Raw genomic sequence first — 22844 nt, 5'->3', positions numbered from 1 at the left:
TGTTGAATATTAATGATTGAGATGTGCAGAGGAGTGCAGAAGACATTGCTTCGGAAGAGTCGACGTTTGCAGGACTGATGCAAAATAAATTGAAGGCCCGTTGCGCATAGCGTATAGAACGTTCTTAGGTGGGAGTGCGCAATGTAAGCAACATTATGTTTTGCCCCGGAGTCATGCTAAGCAGTTAGACCTTAGATGTGGCGGTACGTTTCTACTTTTCATATTTGAATATTCTCTAGTTGCATCAGTTCCCTATGGGTTAGACAAACAGCCGTCACTTCGATATAGTTCAGTAAGTTAACACACAGTGGAAAAAATCATAATATGTTTGTATCGAAGCTTACTATGCTGGCATTATACTGCTAAACTTAAAATGATCGCTTATAAAATGTGCTTCCGTCGATGCCTTGTAAATTTGGCAGCTCACTCGCATCCTATCTCTAAGAGTATGTCATAATCTAAACTGCAAATAAAATGTAGAATATATAAAAAATAAATAAAAAGAAAAGACTTAACATTCTCTTGTACAGCCGTGACAATAGTTTCTGCTATCCTCCCTTGTCTCTATACCAAGTGTACTCATGCTCGTCATGGGCCTGATCCAACTGTGAATAACCATTAATGAAAGCATACAAAACACTTTCGTTAACTTGCGTCTACTTTCTTATGAAGGATTCTATAAGTTATTAAACCAATGAAGTAGACACCTTCGTCCAAGTGTGTCTAACGGTAATAAAAGAGAAGCCATATTCAGTACATAGCTTATTCAATGCATACTGAGTAGCTGATAAGCTGAGAGCATATGTCTATGTGCGTATATATTTTAGAAAATTCATTTGTTTGTAATGTAGTTGGTTGTTTGTAATAAATAAGAATGGATGTGTTAGGTAAAGTACTACATATTCATATACAAGTATACATAAGATGTATACTTGAATATGTAGTATATTTTAGTTTTGGATTAGTAAATGAATTATAAAAAAAAAAATACTAGTTAACCGCTATTCCTATATTCCTATATATATTATATATATATAATTTCAGTCATTGTATCAAGTACGAACGCTGCTAAATCAACGCAAAGGCACTATCATGATAATATTTTTATATTACTAGTGCAGAACACTGACTATGAAGGCTAAAAGGTTAAAATGTAATGATTTCACACTGTAATTAGCCAGAATGGCTTGAGGTAATCTCATACAACCATACAATCATACAATCTCTGGTGTTTTGGCTAAATGAGCAGGAACGGAGTGTACGATTGGCGAGGTGTGCAGATGCTAGAACCGGAAAGGACATGCCGTAGATCCTACGAAAATTCGTGTTTCCTTACGATGATTTAAGCGTCGACACTTTAGTAATAATACCCTTAGACGAGCGCATCACAGCCGCGCGAAGACTCAATCACCAGCTTCTTAATACTAGGAAAAACTCTTTCCCAACGATATCATCAGCACGAATCAAAGACCTAAAGTTACCTAATGACAGGCAATTATTTTTATAATAAAATTGCACAGGAAAAGCAACGTTCGCCTTAGCTTAGTCTGGTAACATTAAGTTAGCCGTATAATACTATTGAATATAACTGATTTATATGCTAATATTTAGAAAGGCTTTTGAACGCGCAATTGTGTGATGTTTGGCATATTCTAAACATGCATACATTTCTATATCATGTAAGAAAAGGATAGGCCCTAAAGAAGGATAAAAATGACGGAAGTAGTGTTGAAACAATGATTAATAGTAGGATTTCATCTAAAAGGAGATCAGATTGATTGATCTAATAAATGTTTCAAGTTTTACCATTCCGCCGTACGCCCTACGATACTACCATTAAGCTTGTTTCAAATGAATGGCAGCCCTTACCAATAAAGGATGTCTATGTTGCGTTTTAAACTTAGGTTCCTCACGTGTCCCTCTTATGCAGATACGACACCATCGCAGGAACCATCTTTACTAATCTGTATGTACTCGAGAGCAAACCTGTAATCAAACAACGGTCTCCTGAGATATATAGTTAAAGAGCGATTCAATATTTTATATCTTTTTCCCAGTATTACGGTGCCAAAATCGATTTGCCGTAACGCATGAAAGATTAATTGATAATGAAAATTAATTAAACCTATTGCAGAGAAAAACGTGATCCTCACAACGGTCTAACATAATGTTTATGTGACTCCAGTTTTACCTAGTTGAATATAATGATTTAGTGCATATTTCGAAGAAACAGAGGCGGAGAATTCAAACTAGGTAACTAATATCATACTAAGTTACAACAGTTTAATTAAACCTTTTTACGTAAAAGCGACAAAAGTGAACTTAATATGACTTTGATATAAGTTTAACAATATCAATGTGTTTTATTAATGGAATTATATTTTTTAATGATCTAAAGAATTTACAGTTTTTTGTTCGGGGTTATCCTTCGGCCAATTGAAATACTTAAACATACTTTGAGTTGCAAATGATTTTGTGAAACTGGACGAAGATAGAGAAGAGGAAGGCAAAGATAAAGAACGGAGTTCTTGTAGAGGAAGACCTGTTTGCTGATTTTAACATCCTAATGACTGAAATGTATGATATCCCGAATTGTGCCTTCCCATGTCGAAATATACCCACTAGTCTAATAAAAAGTTATGGCGAAGGATTCGGGTTCATTTTTGCCGTGCCTGCAACAAACAGCAACAAATTAGAGCGGAATTAAAGAAATATTTCTTATGGGATGGGTTACAACGAGTATTTTGTTCGATGAAATTTACAAAAAAAAATGCTGGGGTATTCTAGCTTTTTGCGAGTCAAAGCATTATGCTAGTGAAAGTTATTAGAGCAGTTGCAAGGCAGGTGGCTGTAAATACATGTTCATGAGATGATTTCGACAACGCAAACCACGGTTGGAAAGAAATAATTACTAGAGTTTCCATACAAGGTATTTATACTTGACGAGCGCTTTAAGAAAAAAATTTCCTCGTAATAGGCAAACCAATTATGCGGGTATTACCCAATTAATTATGTTACCGAAATGATAATGTCGTTGCCCGTCAATTCGGCGGAGTAATATCGGATATTCCCAAAAATGTTCAGGGTAGGCTTTATGTGATATTTCAGTTGCTCACACTGTGGCCGAAGACCACACGAGAAAGCCTGTGCGGTAAAACGACGGTACGGCTGAAAAAATGTAAGCCGAATTGTAAAGATGCACAATAAAAATCATTACAAAGGTATTTATTTAATATTATTGATAATTAATGTTCTAACTAATAATAACAATAAAGTTGATCAGGCCTTCTCAGCTAAACTCTAGCTCATTTGTGTAAATTTCTACCAGCTTACAGGTTGAGTGTATATATAATGGATTAATGGCTGACGCATTATATATATACATATTAAGATAAATAACGTAGGGATAATATTTTCCTCGTAAATGGAACTATATAAGTAAGGACCCTGAGGAGTTTCAACGGATGAACTTTCCGCGTTCTGATCTCTTCATCAGTACTAAGCTTGTTATATAACTAATTATATAAGTAATGTGTGTCATGCGCCTCACGCCCAATATTTAGACGAAACGAAATAACATGTTTTCATTTAAACGCATGGCCCGACTTTTTTTCCGTATTAATTAGTTACAGCCATATTGATTTATCATTGAATGGCCTATTACTAGTTGGGTATAGTCATGTTGAGTGACCTCGAACTGACAAAATCGGTCACTAGTATGACAGCTATCGTATTGGTAACCGACTAAAAAACGTTGTGTACTTTCGAATTCACCTAAGTCCAATTCGAAGATCTTCACTTTTTGCAAATATAAAACATTGCTTGTTGCGGCCCCACAAAGTACTGACTTGTTCCTTACTTTGTGGGGTCGCATAAACAGGAGCAGGAAGTGGCTAAAAATAGGAATCCTTTTTTCTGTTGGTTGTCGTTCAATTCATATTCAAGGAACTGCGTTACGGTGTTAATAAAAAGAAGAATAGAAAAGAGATATCTTTCGGTCTGTAGAGCAGGACTTACATAGCGTCGCTATAAAAATGAATCGCTATGAGGGCAGCCAATCGCACGTCTAACAACACCATCTTTGACGCACGTTTAAACTTATTTGGTTAAAATGTTTTACAAGTTTGGTCTTGTGCGCGATGTAGAACGCTACTGCTTTGCTGCCAAAGGTCATTGAGGTTGTTAGCAACCGCATTTTACATGGTATTCGTATCCTAGGTTAGTAGGCACTACTGCCATCGCCCAAGGAGAGTAAAAGATCTCGCTGAAAAAAGCGTCAGAAGCTCCAAATTCACGATTGCAACAACAAGTCGTCTCAGTGTTCAAATACTAAACTAAGTGTTTATACCCAAGGATGCCCTGGGCGTATAGATACTCCAGAGCACTGCAATTTGCTCTTGTAGGACGGATAAAATGTGGCGGCTCATTCAGTAACGGAACATTGTAGGTCCTCCATAAGATGTCGGGACATTAGAGTATATCAACTGTAAAAATGGCAATTACAAAGCCAGTATAATTGGTTTACACTATAAACCAATTATATATGTAACAATATATGTCTGGCAATGACTTCGTACGTCTCCGTATTTAAGGCGATGCAGAGAAATCGTAAATAATAAATAGAAGAATATGGTCAACGTATATTAGGACTGCTGCAATAAACGCCCTGAATTAATTAGCACCATTCTGAGTGCCTGTAAACCGGCAGTAAAGTAAGTCACTACTGATATAAGGATAATAATCGAAATCGGATATCTATCTGTTCGCGATACTGACCACAATCAGCCATTGGGCCCCATTCTCCAATTTGTTTATGCATGCAAGTATGTGAATACCTAAATAGAAAGATAATAGTTGAAAGATAGATAGCTTTTTTCTTGATGGTTAATAATTTTTGATTGAACTTATCGATTTTTCACGGCAACAGTTTCTTCTAAGTTGATTCTCAATTAAAACTCCTCCATCCGTGCAAGATTGAAGCAAATATTGAATTTGTTTGTTTTGGCAGCATCGTTCTGGTATCAAGCCTGGGAGTATGCTAACGTTGTGATAAATATAAATGCCGTCGTTTTTTTAATATACGCGTATTTTATGTAAAAAATTTCACACTGAAGACGTAACAATCACCTGACTTATACAGGTGACACACCACAGATGCTTACGCGTGCCCATATTTGCCTTCGTGTAATTTATCCTCGTCTGTATTTACAACTCTATGCTATTACTAGATTATCTATAAAACTTATTTAAAAATTCGGTACACTTTGGTATAACTTGTCATTCACTTGATTCAGACATTTTCCCCGCTGGGCTTACTTACGGGTTACAGTACACGCACTTTAGGCTGTGCGCCCGCCCTACTGCCCTTCTATCTGTGTAAATTCGTTTCCACTTCCTAATCGACGTTCATCATAACTGCCGTTGTTTGTGTACCGTTTACATTAATGTGTGCACAAGTAGTTCCTTACCCACTTGTTTACTAGTTCCTTGTATTCGGTTCTTTCCTTGGGCGTATCGCCTCGCCTTCCCACATGAGCCGAGCTGAGCTGAAACTCACTGTTATAGTATTGATTGGAGCATAGATTAGATATTATCTGTGCTTGTGTCATATTTGCATTTCGTCTGAAAGGTCGGCACACCAAATCAAGCTCAAGGCTGCTTATGAATTATATACGACAATGACAGGATACAGATATCGTCTAGTGACAGAACTTCGTGGGTGGCCACTATCATACAATTATAGTTTTTTTTACTTTAATTGTTATATAATTAAATGGAATACAAAAGTCTACATAAGTCAACAGTCAAATATCATATAAGAGGAATAAGGCGTGCTTACTGGCGCATGTCGTTGCCAGGAACACGTCTGCTAAGAAGGCTATAAAGTTTGTCACATCAATGTAGGTAACATTCTGTAAAAGGTTTATAAGTCGTCCTAATCTTTCATATTAACGAATTCCGATAGCGTTCTCAGGTCAATGTGACCGTGACACTCACCACCCAGAGATTAACAACTCGCGAACCTTGGACCCGCTTTTTGTTTAGGCTCCGTTCTATTATTTGGCAAGTAAAACTTAAATCAGTTAGTACATCTATCTAGCTAGGGTCAGTAGATATTACGTCACACTCAGTAAGAACGCATCACATAGCAACCATTTGACTCGATACAACTCGGCCTACACAACCCTACTTATTGCGCCAACTATATACATGAGTGCCTTCCGTAATGGATAACGTTTTGAGTCTTGTAGGGGCCGAAACGCTCGTGAGATCGTTCTGCCTACACTTATAATGAATATGACGAAGGAGAGTGACGAACATAAACCTTCATGAGGAAAAAGTTCTAATTTAATTTTATACTTTAGATAGCCTATAGCGACCGGTCATAAGCATACGATGATACGTGCTTGTATTGCTACGACATGCTTATTTTGGCTTCATTCACACCAGCATCGTTTCTAAGATCTAGAATATTAGTTCGTTCTATAGGTAAACATGTCAGTTGTTAAGACATGTTTGCCTATAGAAGAATTCTGAAAGAAAGAGTCATCTAAAAAGTTTTTACAACAATGCTTCAAAAATCTATTATGGCAAACCTACAACTAACTCTCTATAGCATCGCTGCCCGTCTTATTCATGGGAGCAAGCGCGACTTCTGTTGTCTGTCCGTTTTGTCCATACGTATTCCTACAATCCGGAGCCCCTAAGGCAAGGTCAAGCTCCGATTGGGTAAAGTCGCATAACAATCTCGATTCCTCTTTCGTCCCTTATAACACGCCAGCATTATAATAGTCTTTTGTGAACCCATCAGACCCGCTGGGTTAGAACGGAAACCCGAGTTGGTAACCTATAGGTAAGGAAAATTGTTTATTGTTTAATTTGTATTATGCTCGCCATTTGTGAAGGCTTTTATTAAATATTTCGCAATAACTTCGCCAGCCAGCAACTTACTTTGTGCTCTTTCTTAGTCCTGCATCTGATTTTGACATAAGTGTATAGGGGTAGCTGGCTGAAACTGGCCCGCGATACCGTGTTTCGCGGGATGACGACCAAGTGAGATTTTTCGGAAACATAGTGACGTTTATAAGTCACTATAGTGCTGTCACCATGCACTAGCGTCCTTAACCAACTTCCCGTATCCTCTATTGGCACAATTCTCGTATAGAGAATGTTTTGCATTCATGTTACCTACCATTATGGATGTTCTGAGTAGCCTCTTTTAAATCCGCGTTTACAAAATCTATTCAGATATTAGTAACTGTTGGCCCCATATCCTGCTCTCTGCACTATCCCTCACACTCGTGCTGTCATTCCGGAGGCGCGGATTGGGATATGAATTGCTTTAATTTAGTACCCGTTGTTATCCAAATAAAAGTTTCAAGCCTTAGGTCTGTTAGTGATTGCTTCGAACCGCTGGCACAGCACGAAATGAACGGTGCCTACGTTCGGTTTCAAGCCTGCAGTATCCCATATGTACGTAAGTTTATTAGGCAAACACATAACTATATGGCTGTTACGGGGACATCAGCTCTAACCACAGCATGAGCGCTCCTGGCGAACGTTAACCATTCAGGTCACACGTTATCTTCTGCTGTTCATTTGAAAGTACGCTTAAGCATTGATCCTAAGTGTATATTCTGGAATACTTCAGGGCCGGGCACCTTCACCATTTTGGAAGATTTCGCAGGCTCAGTACTGAAAGGATGAAGTTGCCTGCAGTTTGTATATTTAATCTTTGGGCTATTGCCCTTATTATATGACCCTTTATCTCACAATGATATTATATAGCTTGTAACCTCTGCCCTTGCGGTTGGTATCCTTTGAGATTCTGTTTCAGACTAATGAATTACGACATTATAGTTGTTAGTTTTTGTGTTTTTAAGGTGACTGGAAAGAAACTCAGACGTATTTCAATGTTGTTATATGCTTGTCGTTAGAAACAAATGCCACGTGTTTCGCTTTTTCCAGTCGAGCTATTTTCATCTATATCTCTTGATAAAGGGCGATAACTCCTGACCACTTCATACACAACCTTCAGTAACTTCGGTAATCCGTACATGCGAATTCCATCGCTAGGTGCACCTAAATCTCGATCTGGCTCTTAACAGTCATGCGCCTATGAGTGCGTTCGTTCATTCTGCTTATATCTATTATATAGATCCACAGAGCTAGTACACATTGAAGATCGTCATTTAGCTTGGACTTGTTAACACCAACGGTTTTCAGCTCTGCATTCGATTCCTATACCCCTCTGACCGCTTCGTGAATTTGTTCGCGAAGAAAAAAACTGTATGATATGTATTTCAAGCTATCGCTGTGCTTGTCCTTTCATTTATTCTTGGTTTTAGCCTCTGTTTCTGTCTGGTCCCTAGGCCAGCGTGGATGACCTAATTATCTAGGGAATTTAAATAGACTGTGCTGTTTGCAACGCGGTTCTAATTCTAAGGTAGGCTCAAAATTATATTTGTTGCTCAGCAAAATAGCTGCGAACAGTAACGTCGTAGTCGATCAACCAGTTGAGTATTTCGAGCCAGACCTCGAGTGTCATGCAACAACAGCCTTTAGAACGTGAAATCACTGAGCAGTTTTGATTAAATTATTTAATTAAGATTAATTAATATATGAAATCTTCGTGATTCATTATTATGCCGGAGAAGGTTACACGTTTCACTTAACTATAGAAACCCAAACCTAACTCTTACTAATAAATGCACTCTTAAAAGATCTTTTCTCTGTGTCTGCACACTTTGGGCGCCTTTCACCTTACCTAGTTCTTTCTTGTCTGCTAGCATTTTTAAGAATCTTCTGAAATGTATCTTTTTGTACATCTGAACGTGTTGACATTGCTTGATTTCCTATTATGTTTATAAGATCATCATCAGTTGGACGGAGCAGAATCTGCTGGAACACTTTTGGCCGGTAAAATTCCTGGGAAGTGTCTTCCAGTTGGTTAAGTTATTAGAATTATATGAGGAGAGCAACATGGTTTATACGCGAACCATTCCCAAACTTCTGATTTGTAAATCTGCTCAGATCATTCGGTCTAGTTAGTAGCAACTGTATATTCCTCAAGCCTTTAGTGACTGTGCTTAAAAGCTATATCGTTATGCCACAGTTTAGAGGCAGCGACGCGTATTTGATATGATCTGTTAGTCACTATCAATAAAATACCGATTATAACCAGAATTTAATTCTTTCTTCTAGTCTGGGTAGCCACGTTCTGGCTACTGATATGAGGAGGAACTGATTCATCTTCGAATCTATCAGTCACTTCACATCACACTATTTATGGCATCGTGTGAAGAGTAAAAGTATTTTCAAATCCAGAACAGAATCCGAAGTTGCTTTTACTTGTTAGCTTGATGTGCAAGTGGTGTGGTACGCTTTGCCAGACCACCTCCAATAAAATGACCTTCTTCATTCTTTAGCTGAAAGGGCGGTCAGTAAAAACAGTGTTATTCAAAGACTAAATTGCAGTTACTATGAATCGTTCGTATTTGTTTCTTCTATCAAGGAATGGCATTCTCGTCATTATTTCTCAACCGAGTGCGAGTGGAAATTAAAGGCTTACCACGAAGATCGTACTAAGTGATTAGTCGAAATTCTTCAAACGGTCTGGAATCACTACATGCTTTCGATTGTCGTAGTCAGTTCCATTTACTCACAGCCGTATTCGTAGAGAGTCAAATTTAGTAGGTTAGGCTAGGTTAGGTTAGGTTAGGTTAGGTTAGGTATTTAGCTAATTGAAGTAATCTGCGGCGTAGAGCTCTGGAACAGAATTTGTCCAACGATAAAGTGTCCAATTAGCTCGAATTATATCGAACAGAATTAATCTAATGAGAATTATAAATGTTGTCACTTCGCAGTTAATTCTTCATACGTTTAGAAATTTTTTTTTGCGACACTCGAAGTGTTGTCGTTATTGCGCGGCGTTCGATGGCCCCATCGGGTAGATACTTTAAAGCGGTGATAATAATTGATATCAAATCGTGTTCTACGACAGCTTACCTTGCCCATTTTCCACCACAAAAAAATGGAACTCCTATTGAGCTCGTAGCTTTAGTGTTACTTTGCCGATGCTGATTCTCTAGTTCAAATTCGATACGTTCATCGAAAGGCATGGTTACCGCTTCATTCGACAGGTGTCATATACATTTGACGCATGTTACATAAAAGAATTAACTTTGTGTGAGGAACCATATGCCATTTGGCCTTCGGTGTTAACATGCTTGCTTTTGTCCAAAAAGCGGTGGACAAAGTTTTACCTCACCGATGACACGTTGGCTCCGCGTAGTAAGTTTTCATTCAATTATCTTTATTGTTAGTCATCATACTCTTAGCTGATATGTGACGTAAATATGTTATAACAACGCAGTGAACTGGTATAGTGTTGTTTTAAGCATGGCAACCTCAGCTGGATAAGGATAGGCCTCATCAATACGCCTTCCGGGCTCAAATGGTACTGTGCCTTTTCGGCATTTTTAATAAGGTATCCGCATATTCCATTTTCAAGTAAAATCAGTAGCCTGCATACACTGAAATTTTAGATTGACAAGACTCGATAGCCACAGGCATCCTGTATTTCGGCATCGTAGTAGATAAGTAACCTATAAAATTGCATTCCGTAGAGTTACAGAATTCTGTTAAAAGACAAAGTTTTATAATATGATACGCATGAATTGTGCGAAATAACGTTCGATTGCCCGAGTACAAATGTCGAGTCTTCGGCTGTGGATTGTCACTCTAGATCTTGCTATTTCAACCTCAGTGGACGCCATCAAACTGTGAGCTATTAAATAGAAGTAGCCCACATTACAGTTAATTATGAAGCCCTCGTTTTTTAGGTTGGAAATTGAAAAGAATACTTACGATTTTTTTTTTTTTTTTTTCGTTTTTATCTTGTTGAGGCGCGCTAAATAAAGAGAACACTCACTTTTGATAAAACGCTCCCTTTGATCAAGCGGCTATTCGGGTCTGTCAGTGCTTAATAGTTACTGGACAATGACATATAGTATTGAAGGATATGGTCGAAAGTAAGTGCAAGTATGCGTCGCCGAATCGTATGTGAGTCATAAATTGTTAACCTGTAAGTTTTAGAGTAGCATCTTGTCAAAAAGGACGCACAGAAACTCATTATATATATATTGTGTGTATTGAATCATATGATGTGCTGCTATGACGATATACTGATGGGATAGTCTGTGTATTATGTTTGTGGGACTGGACTATTGAGTAATTGAAGAGTACTGTTTTCCTCAAAAACAACCAAGCTACAGATTTTAAGTGTTCTTTATTTCCCATTTCTCAATGACCTGCGGAAGTAGGATAGGATGGAGTTTGCACACCAGGATGCCCCTGAAACATTAAAGATAGCACATGGCGACCCTTGCTGCCTTACCATGTTTGCCGTGTTATATGCTTCTTTAGTGCAAAATTTTCCTAGGCAGGAGCACATAGACAGTGAAGAGCCCCACATAAATAATAATTTAGAGGAGCAAAGGCAAGGAGAAGCTCGACCTTGAGTCTGGACCAAGAGTTTTGCTCTTTTGGGGCTACCGTGTAGCGGCTATACTGAATAGAACATTAGGTCATCGGAGTCGTGAAAAACAGAAACAAATATAGTTGCGTTTTTACTGTATCAAAGAAATATCGACAGAACTTCTGTCTTTTACAGAAGAGATCCACGTATCGCTTATGTCGGTCTACTCACTTGCTTATCTCCTATTCACACATTGTATCTTAATGCAACAAAACGTTCGCTTAGCAGTTTGCGAACGCTTTAAGCAAGTGCTTTTCGGTCATGGTTCGTTTCTTTAAAGATGAAAAAATGGAGCACTAAAGATACAACGTACAGGTGGTGCTAAGGCTGCATAAACATTTTGGGAAGCAGGATGCAAGTTGAAACAGACCAGACGCAATGTCACATCTGCCTGAATATTGCTTCAAAAGCGAAAGCCGCAGGATGCTGATCAAGAACTGTTCAATAAAATAGACTATTACTAAATGTTATCAAATAGTTTCACCTTTCCAAGGTCAATCGCGCGACACCAAAACGAGAGACAGGTTCCGGCATATGAAACCTCTTTTATTTACAATTGGGTACCCTACGTGACGAAACATTTTAAAATGGCTGACAAGCACCGTAATGTAAAAAACTGATATTGCATATCAGCGTATTCTAATGAACCTAGCATGTGATTATTTACGTACTCGAAGAAGATAGGCTCGTCTCGTATATCCTCCAAAGCAAGTCTAAAAGACCGTAGACTGACTACCGGAAATTACGCTTTGCTATTGACTCGAGGGCTGTGTTCGAGGGCAGGGCAGAAAACCTGTCAAGAAGGATCGCTTGAGTATTCGATTGAAACTAGTTCGTTTTCCTTGGACAAAAAAAGTCGGAAAGTTGGACCGTTGAAAACTGGGGAAGAAGTCTGTTTCTCAGACGAATCTTATATTGATATTCACGAATGAAACACCCATCATGTCTTCCGGCGTATCGGCGATTTTCCGAAAGCCGCGTCATGATGAAAATTAAGCATACATTTTAAGTATTATTCGTCTATTTTGTGGCAAAACCATTGGCGCGATACATTTTGCAAAGGGAACAGTAGGACAGCAGAAATTATCGAGAACAGGATATTGCCCTATGTACGGAAGCAGTTCCCTGGTAGTGACTATGTCTTCATGGACGGACAATGGAGTCCCTTGTCACAAAGCTTCGAATATCTTTGGGCTACTCGTTGTTAAGGACGTTGAAGTGCTGTTGTGGCCTGCTAAATCGACAGATCATAATCTCACAGAGAGCACCTCAAAGCTCACGGGTTCGTAAAGGGCAGTAAGAACTACTGTTTCGGGTCTCCGAGGAAAAACTATTATATAGTTCCAGTCATCGCCCCAAAGAGTGGCGGCAGTTACGGTGCTGTAAGTCTCGGAATTATACCACATCGTTTGTTAGTAGTTTGAACATTTTTCTGATGTTTGATCGACTTGTAAGGCACCGGAAGCACATTAATGCCGCTTTTATGAGACAAAAATAGAAAAAAAAAATATCTTGCTCTGTATAGCGTAATTGATTTTGTTGAAACTGTTGAATTTGAGTTTATTTGATTCAGTATCGCTGAGGAAGACTATTTTTGGGACAACTACGGTCGACACTTCGAAATTGGTATTCCTATTTCCTATACACAATAATAGAATTACAACATTCACCTACATCCACTTATTTAGCTATAATTTGGTTACTATAGCTACATGTAATTACATAGATACGACGACGATGGATAAAATAAGCGGTCTTTGAAGGCTTGTTATCAATTGTTTCCCACGGCGAACAATCTATGCCAATAAATTGCTACAAAATCGCTAATAAAAACCGTTTTTGTCGCAGGCACAATTACATGTCAATGTTTCTTTATCTACAATGGCTACAATTTGACCGCTAACAGAACATAAGTAACCTCAAGTAATGACTTTAACAAAGATAGATCTGAAGTTGAAGGATTTATACGGACTATAAACAGCAATAAGGATTTGGGTTGATCATGTCAGTGATGTCCTTATTTAAAATTCGTTTCCACAGATCTGCATATTTAGTTAGTCCATTTGTGGCTATTCATTCCTTTTGTATTGAATAATATTAGCGAATTTCTCAATACAAGATCTAATGCAAAGCTAATATCTGGGCTTCTCAGGTAAAAGGTAGCGGTCCACAACAATGGACAGTGTATCTACAAGGAAGTAGACTCTTTGTTTTGTGATTTTGGTTAATGAATATTGGTAGTACGAGGTGAATTGAAAACTTCGGGGAAGCGTTGGAACAGGTAAACTATTTGAATGTTCGTTGTTCGTTAACCAATAGCCTACTTTTTTTCTTTACTCATTACTGCAAACGGCCTAGTTAGAACAGAACGTTTATCCTTTTCTGGTCATTAACGAAATATTAAAAATACGGTGTCGCAAATACATCAATCATGTAGGCAAAATTAGATTTTGTTTCACCAAAATCGGATTTCGCAAAAATTCGAAATTGGTTCAGCAAGTTACTAGTTTGGATGCCGTTTTAAACTGATGCGGCTCGTCCGGCCAAAAGTCGCTAGCCGGAATGACGCTTACTGTTACTTGACTGGCCATATATATATTGAACTTAATCTATTGAGCCGATATTACAGCCCTAGTTGATTTTCTAGTGCACCTCTTCTTGATTGTTTGTGGCATAAGTACGTCGACACAACGAGCAAAAGCGCCTGGCTAGCTCCTCGTTGAAGAAGCTTGCCAACAAGAAAATCTGTCTTGCATACAATATTTTCTATGGGATTCAGCTTGTGTTCAATATACCAGTCTTATTACTGATAGAGTGCAGCTACTCAAAAAGTAAATACGTGTACCGAGGAGCAGAAAAGAAACATTGCGGATTTGTAGTACTATCTTTGCGGTAGAAACTTTGGATTAGCAGGACAAGGATAAGGTGAATTAGCAGACGTTCGAAGCATTGAACAGACTTTTCACTACAGAACAGCGCTTAAACTCTAACCCTTTTTTTACGGTGGACATTCAATTACTGTAGTATAGATAGGGGTTATAAACACGAGATCCCAAACTTTTCCTTTCCGCAGTTTCGTATGACTAGTAAGAAACATTAGCCTGGTTCGCTGCAAGCAAGAAAATCCATAGCCTTTGTACAAATACAGACGTAAATAAGTCGTATACCAAACATTAATCACAGGCATTGTATATCGCTTTTTATTCGTAGAATTTGATATTAATGAGGTTATTTGTTTTTTTTTTTGCAGAAAAACTTCCATGTTTCGAAACTTCCGGGCTCTCAAATGGCGCACCTTAAATTTGAGGTAGTTTGCTAGTTGGTAACTTCAACGTACGACGTAAGTTTTCGTAGGTCAAGACTTCGTCCCTGTATGCTGTTGCACATTTTTATAGCACGAAAGAAAATATTAATCGACAACGTGCTATGCATTGATTCCCACCACGCCTCGGGTGTGTCCGGATACCTACATGTCTTCGTCAATTTTGCAAGGGGAAACAGCTCGATACAATAGAGAAGAAACTCTACTGAAATCGAAGGCAACGCTTCAAGATGGTATGTATCGGCTGGAGTGAACTGCTCAAGCAAGAAACAATTCCACAACAAGCAACTGTTGGACTGCCTGTAAAGTTAGGTCAAATCAAATTCGGCCTTAGGTTAACAATCCAGTTTCTCGTACTTTGATCTGGATATTGAGTCTTATGCAAAATTGTTTACTAGCTATAACGTACTAAATTCATCCGTAACATCCGAAGTCGCATCAACGAAGCTAGCGGTTCTGTGTAGGCTGACTAGTGTTTCTCTGGGCCAGGCACAGGAATTGACGAAACGTCACACGGGCAGTGAAACCGCCTTTAAACTTCTAAGAGCTAGTATCGACAAGCCCGTCAAACTACTCAACACGGTAGGAGAACAGATAACTGACATAAACAGGAAGACAGCCTTTTGAAAAGCATGTACACGGTGCCGAACACGATCCATGAACAGTGCCATCGTAACCTGCTATACTGCATGAACAAGCGTATCCGATGCACAAGGCACTGGAAGTGGAATGCCGTATGTTGAAGGAATAGCTTCAGTCGAACGAAGCGGCAGGGTTGGACCTGATCCGCGATGAACATTTGAAGTGTGTTTGACTTGATATGCTTGCTTACAACAGGGAACGTTTACTAGCAAGCTGGAGTGTCGTCCTACAAAGTGTCACATTTAGAGGAAAAGCGATCTGTGCAACTAACTCATCTTCATCAAAAAAAAAGCTGCCAGTCCCGAATTTTTGACTCATCTAGCCACACGCCGGCCGATGACGTTGCTAGAAGTATTAGGTGTCCCGGGCTGAAGAAGTTTCGGGCAGGACCATCAGCACTGTGTTATATAGCGCTTCAGAAGGCACATCGTACCTGCTTCAAGCCAGAAGCAGCGCTCTTTGCTTCGCTCGTGGATTTTAAGCCAGCGTTTGATATAAGTGTCAGAAATATTATCTTAGTAAAGCTTGCAGGATGTGGAATTACACAAAACATGCTGCATTTGATCAGAACGATACTGCAAGAGAACTTGAGAGAGTGTATAGAGAACTACTCTGTATAGAGTAGTTCTGCTAGAATTACTTATCCTGTCAACTGGCGTTGCACAATAATAACTCAAGACCACTGTTGTTTGCGCCGGCATTGTATAATCCGTAGTTTTGTGTTTAAGATACGAGATGCTAGTTAGGTAAAGATTTTGCTTTATACTGGTCATCTTATCGTCTTTAAATCTAGCCGATTTGTTTTCCAGGAAGTTTTCACAAAGCTGGCGATGTACGTGGAGAAGCTTGGATTATTGATTAACAGACAAAACAGAGACCATTAAGTTCCGCCATTGTGGCCGCCTTGCTGCATTATATATGATGAACGTGAATAGCTTTGAATCTCTAGGAATGATCTTGCCTTCAGTCGCTTAGACCTCGTACGTTCCAAGACAAGTGCACTTGTCTCGAAATCAGGGCCTCACCCCTTGCCTCTCATGGAATCAGTTTTCAATGACACTATCCATCAACAGGAAGACTAGACGGAATCAATGTTTTCAAAGCGTGGGGTTACATAGTTCACTATCGCGCGGATATGTGTATCTTCTGAGAGGAACGTCCCTGTTTGTAGAAAATCTTTGACACAAATTCAACATAAATCCCTATTTTTGTTTCACAAAGGCGATAAAGTGTTAAGTGGACTGAGGCAGCCGACACAGTTACACGTTTTGCAGCACATGAAGTTCATCATCACATCCTTTGCGCGATAGCAGGCTTTTATTCGCCAGGTGCAGTACGTCTTAAGTACCATATGGCCTGGTATGTGGCAATACCCGGACTAGGCAGTCTCACTGATCAAGCACACCAGTCGTACGATTTTGTGATCCTGAAATTTTCAAGTTTTAACTTTAGGGCTTTGGTGTATTGAACGAATGTCTGATAATATTATATTCAAATTCATCTATCCACACACAATTCAACTGCACTTACAGTATAAAGTTAAGTATGTGTTGTTTATAAAACACAAATAAATATTGAACTATCACATAATACAAACCATTTTTGTATTCAACTGTCCGTATCTTCATACATAAAATGCAAGACCCGTATCATAACGGGAGCCATTTATTATGTTGGCATGGCAATCCCTTACCAATACTTTTATAGTGGTGTCCTAATTTACCTGAAAATTTGCTGAAATACCACATATTTTTCACGCACTTCGTTTCTGTTCTTTCATAAAATCGCCACTGTCGCTATCGGTGTTTAGTAGGCTGATTGGAATCACATCACCTCTAGTTTATCTCGCTTTTCAGCATACCAGATGACTTCCTGTTTCGCTAAATAATTCCAACGCTTTTCAAAAACTATCAAAATTACGTTGTTTTTCCCAATAGTAAATTTTACATTTAACCTTGAAAAATGTAGCGTTGTATTTCGTCTGCTACTTAACTGACAAATTTGTCGCCTTCGAACATTTACCGGCTGATTTTCGTACGAGCCACACCGACGCTGAAGTGATCCAGCCGGGTACGCATTTGCTGCCTAATTACGATGTTTTCACAAGGGGGCGGTTTCGTTTTTAAGTATGGCCTCTTCCATTCGATTATTTAGCTCATATACAGAGTTTTTACAATTAATCATCACATTGAATCATATAATATAAGTTAACTAAGTGTACCGAGTACAATTTTGATTTTATTGTGCTTCATAGAGATCTCCAACAGTAGTATTAAACTAGTCATCACTACAACAGCCTTTCAACTGTCGTTAACCACTTTCATAATATCGAGATGCTAATTGTTGTTAGAACGAGCTTTGCCTCTAAGGTTTTACGTCTTCGTCAACTCGGTAGAGGTGTGAATGTGGGTGGGTGTGGGTGGGTGTGTACCGTTGTAGCATTTTTGCTGCAATCGCCCGAAGTGCGTGTTTGATAGTGGTATTATTCAACGTCAAGAAAAAAAAGTTTCATAAACGAGATGATAAGAAAAAAGTTAGTAGAAGTGGTTTGATAGTGTCTTTCCAGCTAGGTATACTATTCCTACTATGTGTTTTCTACAGGATAAGCCATACGTTTATTTGAATAAGAGTTAAAACCTCAGATGCCTAGCAAGCTCTCCCCCAAGGAATATGGGGAAGTACTTTCGACACAGAACAATGTTAAGGCTGAGATTACTAAGAGCACCAATAGTACTGCATCTGGCGACTCCAGCGGCGGCGGCGGCAAAGTGCCACTAGATTGCAACGGCGTCGTGAGTAGTAGCGGCAAGCCATGTATTAAGGAAGAACCGAATATTAATGAGGACGACGAATCAACGAAGGACAACGACGTCAAAGTGGTTGCCGTGTCTACAAATACCAGGAGCGGACGTATTAGTATGAGGCTACGCTTAAAGAAGGAGAAGGTTGATACCTCGCCGTCTCCACCACAAACAAAGAGGTCTCGACGTTCCGCGGCAAAGGGAAACAAAGCAGCGACGACTTCCCGTACTGATGAACCTATAGAAGTAGGGTCGACAGAAATTAAAGTTGAAACCTCAGATGATGCGGCGGCAACGACCGAAAATAATGAACTTGTATCGGATGTCGTTCAAGTAGATATTCTTGATGAAGAAAATAGACGAGGTTTACCTCAGAAAGAAGCTTCTAGAGGACATCATAATCCGACAACGAACAAGACATCATCTTCACGGGGGAAGGGGACTAAGAACGCCACTTGTACTACCCCTACTGATAGGGATCGCGAAAATAGTGAGTCGGAAGACCTGGATGAAATCGACAAAGATGATCCCCCATGGAAACCATCGGTAGAAAGAAGAAGACCTGAGTCTAACGTAGACAGGAATTTGGACCAAGCGGTAGAAGGCTTGATAAAAGACTACAGTGTAATAGATGAAAGCTCAGTCCAGCAAAGCCAAGCATGCTTTCCATCGCCCCAAGCGAGCTCTTCATTGACAAGCGACGTCTGTTCATCTACCAGAGATTCTATTCCACCGCAACAAGAACACGTTTCGCTGGAGTTCGAAGGTATTGTCGCTGTGCCAGTTGAATCCACAAAATGTATCCTCTGTATGGCACTTTTCAAGACAACGGGCGAACTCAAAGCCCATATGGAAATCGTACATGCGAAAGGCCGAAGACAAGCAAAGACTCGTGTCACCCCCGTCGAGGAAACAGATTCGCGGAAAAAAGCTCCGACGCCACTCGTAAGGTAGTCCATTTTGCTATTAGCTTACATCCCTCATAGGCTTCTAACGAACGACGTGCTGGGTCGGAAAACTTCGTCCATTATTTGAATCTTAGCTTATATACACTAGGTATATTTTTCTAAAACAGATAAAGGCGTGTGCATTTGTAGTTAATTATCTCGTTTAATTTCCTCGGGCGAGTCTAGGGAGGGTGCAGAAGCTAAACCTCGTCGTAGAAAGCCACGTCAGGCAGGGAACCTTGGTCATCACGAATGTCATTTCTGCCACAAGAGATTTCAACAAATGGGTCACCTACGAAATCACGTTAGATTACATACAGGTATTGTGCTAGATCTGATACGTTTAACAGCTCTAACCGTTTTATTGTGCAAGCAACTTCTTATTCGGCAACGTTATAACGATACATTGTTGTTATTGAATTGCTTAACGCTGATTGACATTAGTAATTTACTTATTATTTCTGATCAGGCAATTGACCATCTTGCAGTAATCCGTAGTTAAAATCGTCCATCCAGGCAGCAGTCTCAATTATTTCGCGAACTCTTTTTTTAAGGCGAGAGACCGTTTGTCTGCGATATGTGCGGAAAGGAGTTCTCTCAGTCAGGTCACTTAGTATCGCATATCAATTCTCATACTAATACGAGGCCATACGAGTGTCAATACTGTCAAAAGCGTTTCACTCAAAGTGGACACTTACGAAACCACGAACGTCTTCATCTAGGTGGGTTACTATGTTAGGCTATGAGGAACGATATTGTTATAGGTCCTAGCTAGCCAGCAGATGTCTGTCTAATAAGTTAGTTACTGTTACTAATTAGTGCGCCAATTTAGCAAAAAATATATCACCACAGTAAAATTATACTTAGATTTTTACATTGATTTCAGTTTGTCGCTTAGCGATTCTTGCCATATTACAAGCAACAAGCGGCTTGAGCTTGTGGCGGAAAAGATTTTAACGAAAAATGGTAATTTATAGGAAGTGAGGAGCTAAACGAAAACGCAAAAACAAGTAGTAACAATGTGTAGCCTTCTGTGAAAGATCTAATAACCGTTTAGCGTGCATAATGTAAAATTAGGTGTTCGACCATATCAGTGTGCACAATGTGGGAAATCGTTTACGCAGTCTGGGCACCTCGTAAATCATTTGCGTCTACATGATGGTGAAAAGCCGTTCGGGTGTCCGTTTTGTGGGAAGCGATTTACTCAGTCTGGTCATCTGTCTACCCACGTGAAAACACATAATGAAGGACGTGGCCATGAGTGCAATATATGCTTCAAACGATTTGCTCAGGTGAGCTCGTTGGATCATTGCCGTTCGTCTGAGCACTGCTTTTTGTTCTGAAATATCTTCAACCTCGTTTTAACTATTTTACGTCTTTTTCTGCCGTTTGAAGTTCCTATGGCTATTATTTATATTAAATTAAAATAAGAGAAAACGCACATTACGACATCCTACGATAGGATAGGACAGAACTAAGTCATCGTGGATGATGAATAGTGACGTAGCGCTAGAAACAATGATTACATATTCCCCAACAGGAGCTGAAGCAGCGTTTTTTGACCTTTATACAGGCAAGTCACCTCGAGGAACACAGTCGAATCCATAGCGATTTACGCACTTACGTCTGCGCATTCACTGCATGCTCAGCACGGTTTTCAACCGGAGCGCTGCTTAGCGTGCACGTACAGTTACACGAACAAACCGGACAGCATGTTGAAAAGCGGGGCCGGACTCGTGAACGTCAAAATTGTCCTCCAGCCACAAGCGCCCCGCAGTCGTATCTTCCGGATAACATCACACCATTGGTAATGGAAAATATTATTCCACCTTTGAGAAACGTATTGGATTTATTAGACGATTGAATTGTTAGACGATGACTGCAAAAGTACTATAATATCGATGACGAAACCTTTCTGGTAAAGTAACGTAAGAAATACATGCGATTTATTTTGAGTAGGTTCGGCACCCAGTCATTGTTCGTGTTGGTCGTGATCACGTCGATAACGATGAGGTAATAATGCCACTATGTGTTGTTTATGCTAGTGGGCCAAAGGACCGCGTTTTTTTTTACAAAGCTATTCTCGCTGCGTCACTCGTTTGAAGAGTCTCTCCTAATATAGTAACGTTTTTTCTACAGACGTATTAACGTTTCAGTTGTTACTTTCCCAGCAGGAGGATAGGGGGCGCATGTCGTTTGTGAGCGGTAATGAGGACGCTGCGTTCGTTCAAGCCGTCATGGCTCCAGGTGTCGAAGTTGAGCTGTTGGGTGAACAAGTCGAACTTTAGTTAGTGGGTGGAACTAGCTTATACTTTTATCAAGCAGAAGCGGCAGTAGCTGATGTTCGGACGGCTCCGAAGATTTTTTCGGCAGTTACCAACATTCAGTTGCTCAATTCGGTGCAAATCTTAGAGCTCGTGGTTGTATAGAGCGCAATACTATAGCGGCATATAGTTTTACGTATTTTTATTGTAATAAAACAGATGGATTTGAGCTTACATATCATCTCGATTCTGATTGATGTCGAAAAGAAGCTATTCCTATTTCCGGAGAATAATAAACCCTTGCGTACGTAAATCGTAAGACGACAATCAGCGTTTGTAACCATTATACAGTTGCATATTCTGTCCGTAATGTGAAACAATTAACTGTTTGATTTTCATTGGGACATACAGGAGCAAATACCTTTTACTCAGTGAGTGTTTCTTTTGTATTCAAATGACCTAGATATTCGAAGGAATTATGTAACAGTCGGATTTGACATTTCCGAACTAGAGCCTTACTGCGTATGTCTCATCCGATGTAAGCGAGTTGCGGCAAAAAAACTGGTCTGTTCACCGTTTGTGGAGGTCATTTATGGGAGTCGTTGGTAGAGCAACGAGGTTGATCTTAGAAAAACTGAATCCAGTATGTTGGTCCAAGTGAATAAATAGTTTGCTTTCTGCAATATACTTAGTGCGATACGATTCTGTTCAAGAAACAAATCTGGATCGTGCCAAAAAAACATATATGTTATGACGGCAGCTGAACGAGCCGTAGTGTAATATGCAAGGTAACACAAGAGCTTTACTCTTATGTTCTTCAATATGTACATGCTGAAACTTACCATTTATTATTAACAAAAAAATGACCTACAACTCAATAATGCTTCAGTCGATGAAATATTAGAAATGACTTTTTTTTTTTGTGAATTACTCTCACTGAAATAAATACATTTTTTATATTTAATCATACCGAATTTTTCTTATTTGCTTCTACCAGATTACGTATAAAAAATATTTTGCAGATCTTCCAAGTCAAACCTAGATTTAGAATAGGACATTGTTTCACGTAACTCTACTACCACACCGGAATTGCCCTTTCTTTCGATTTCGGAAAAGCATGCACCCCCATGAATTTAATGGGCCCGTTAGGGACCAATTGAATTCTTTTTCCTAGACTCAAAGTAGTAGGCACCGTTTGTCATTGAATGAGTTTAGGAACAAAGGACACGTCCCATAGTGTGCAACACAATAGTACATGCTATGTACTAGGCAAATAAATTCAGCGTCGATTTTAGTTTTCTGGTAAATATGAGAGTAGATTTCCATATA

At 39.3% G+C, this 22844-nt stretch overlaps 1 protein-coding gene and 1 long non-coding RNA gene across 7 annotated transcripts; both read left to right on the top strand.

Moving 5' to 3' along the window:
- The first annotated feature begins 9954 nt into the window (after positions 1-9954).
- LOC111247928 (uncharacterized) lies at positions 9955-15731 on the top strand. 4 transcript variants are annotated; one of them, XR_002672318.2, is made up of 4 exons: positions 10402-10489; positions 10908-11033; positions 13692-13820; positions 14790-15731. It is a non-coding gene; the product is annotated as an uncharacterized LOC111247928 (long non-coding RNA). The 4 variants fall into 4 exon arrangements; XR_015324098.1 differs by lacking the exons at positions 10402-10489; positions 10908-11033 and adding an exon at positions 9955-10293; XR_002672316.2 differs by lacking the exon at positions 10908-11033 and having other exon boundaries at positions 10335-10459.
- A 1499-nt stretch (positions 15732-17230) lies between these two features.
- Positions 17231-22419, top strand: LOC111248145 (uncharacterized). Of its 3 annotated transcripts, none has more exons than XM_022799966.2 (8): positions 17231-17573; positions 18105-19254; positions 19438-19571; positions 19806-19973; positions 20329-20543; positions 20825-21058; positions 21211-21264; positions 21423-22419. In XM_022799966.2, the coding sequence occupies exons 2-8, from the start codon at positions 18146-18148 to the stop codon at positions 21537-21539; spliced, it is 2031 nt and encodes a 676-aa protein (XP_022655701.1). In that variant the 5' UTR covers positions 17231-17573; positions 18105-18145; the 3' UTR covers positions 21540-22419. The 3 variants fall into 3 exon arrangements, with proteins under 3 accessions (XP_022655701.1, XP_022655702.1, XP_022655699.1); XM_022799967.2 differs by having other exon boundaries at positions 17231-17629; positions 21426-22419; XM_022799964.2 differs by having other exon boundaries at positions 17231-17629.
- The last annotated feature ends 425 nt before the right edge of the window (positions 22420-22844 follow it).

Source organism: Varroa destructor, unplaced genomic scaffold (assembly GCF_002443255.2).
Source record: "Varroa destructor unplaced genomic scaffold, Vdes_3.0 BEIS01000003.1, whole genome shotgun sequence".
In the NCBI taxonomy this organism is placed as follows: domain Eukaryota; kingdom Metazoa; phylum Arthropoda; class Arachnida; order Mesostigmata; family Varroidae; genus Varroa; species Varroa destructor.
Note: the sequence above shows the minus strand (reverse complement) of the source record. Positions and strands in the feature narration are given on the sequence as shown.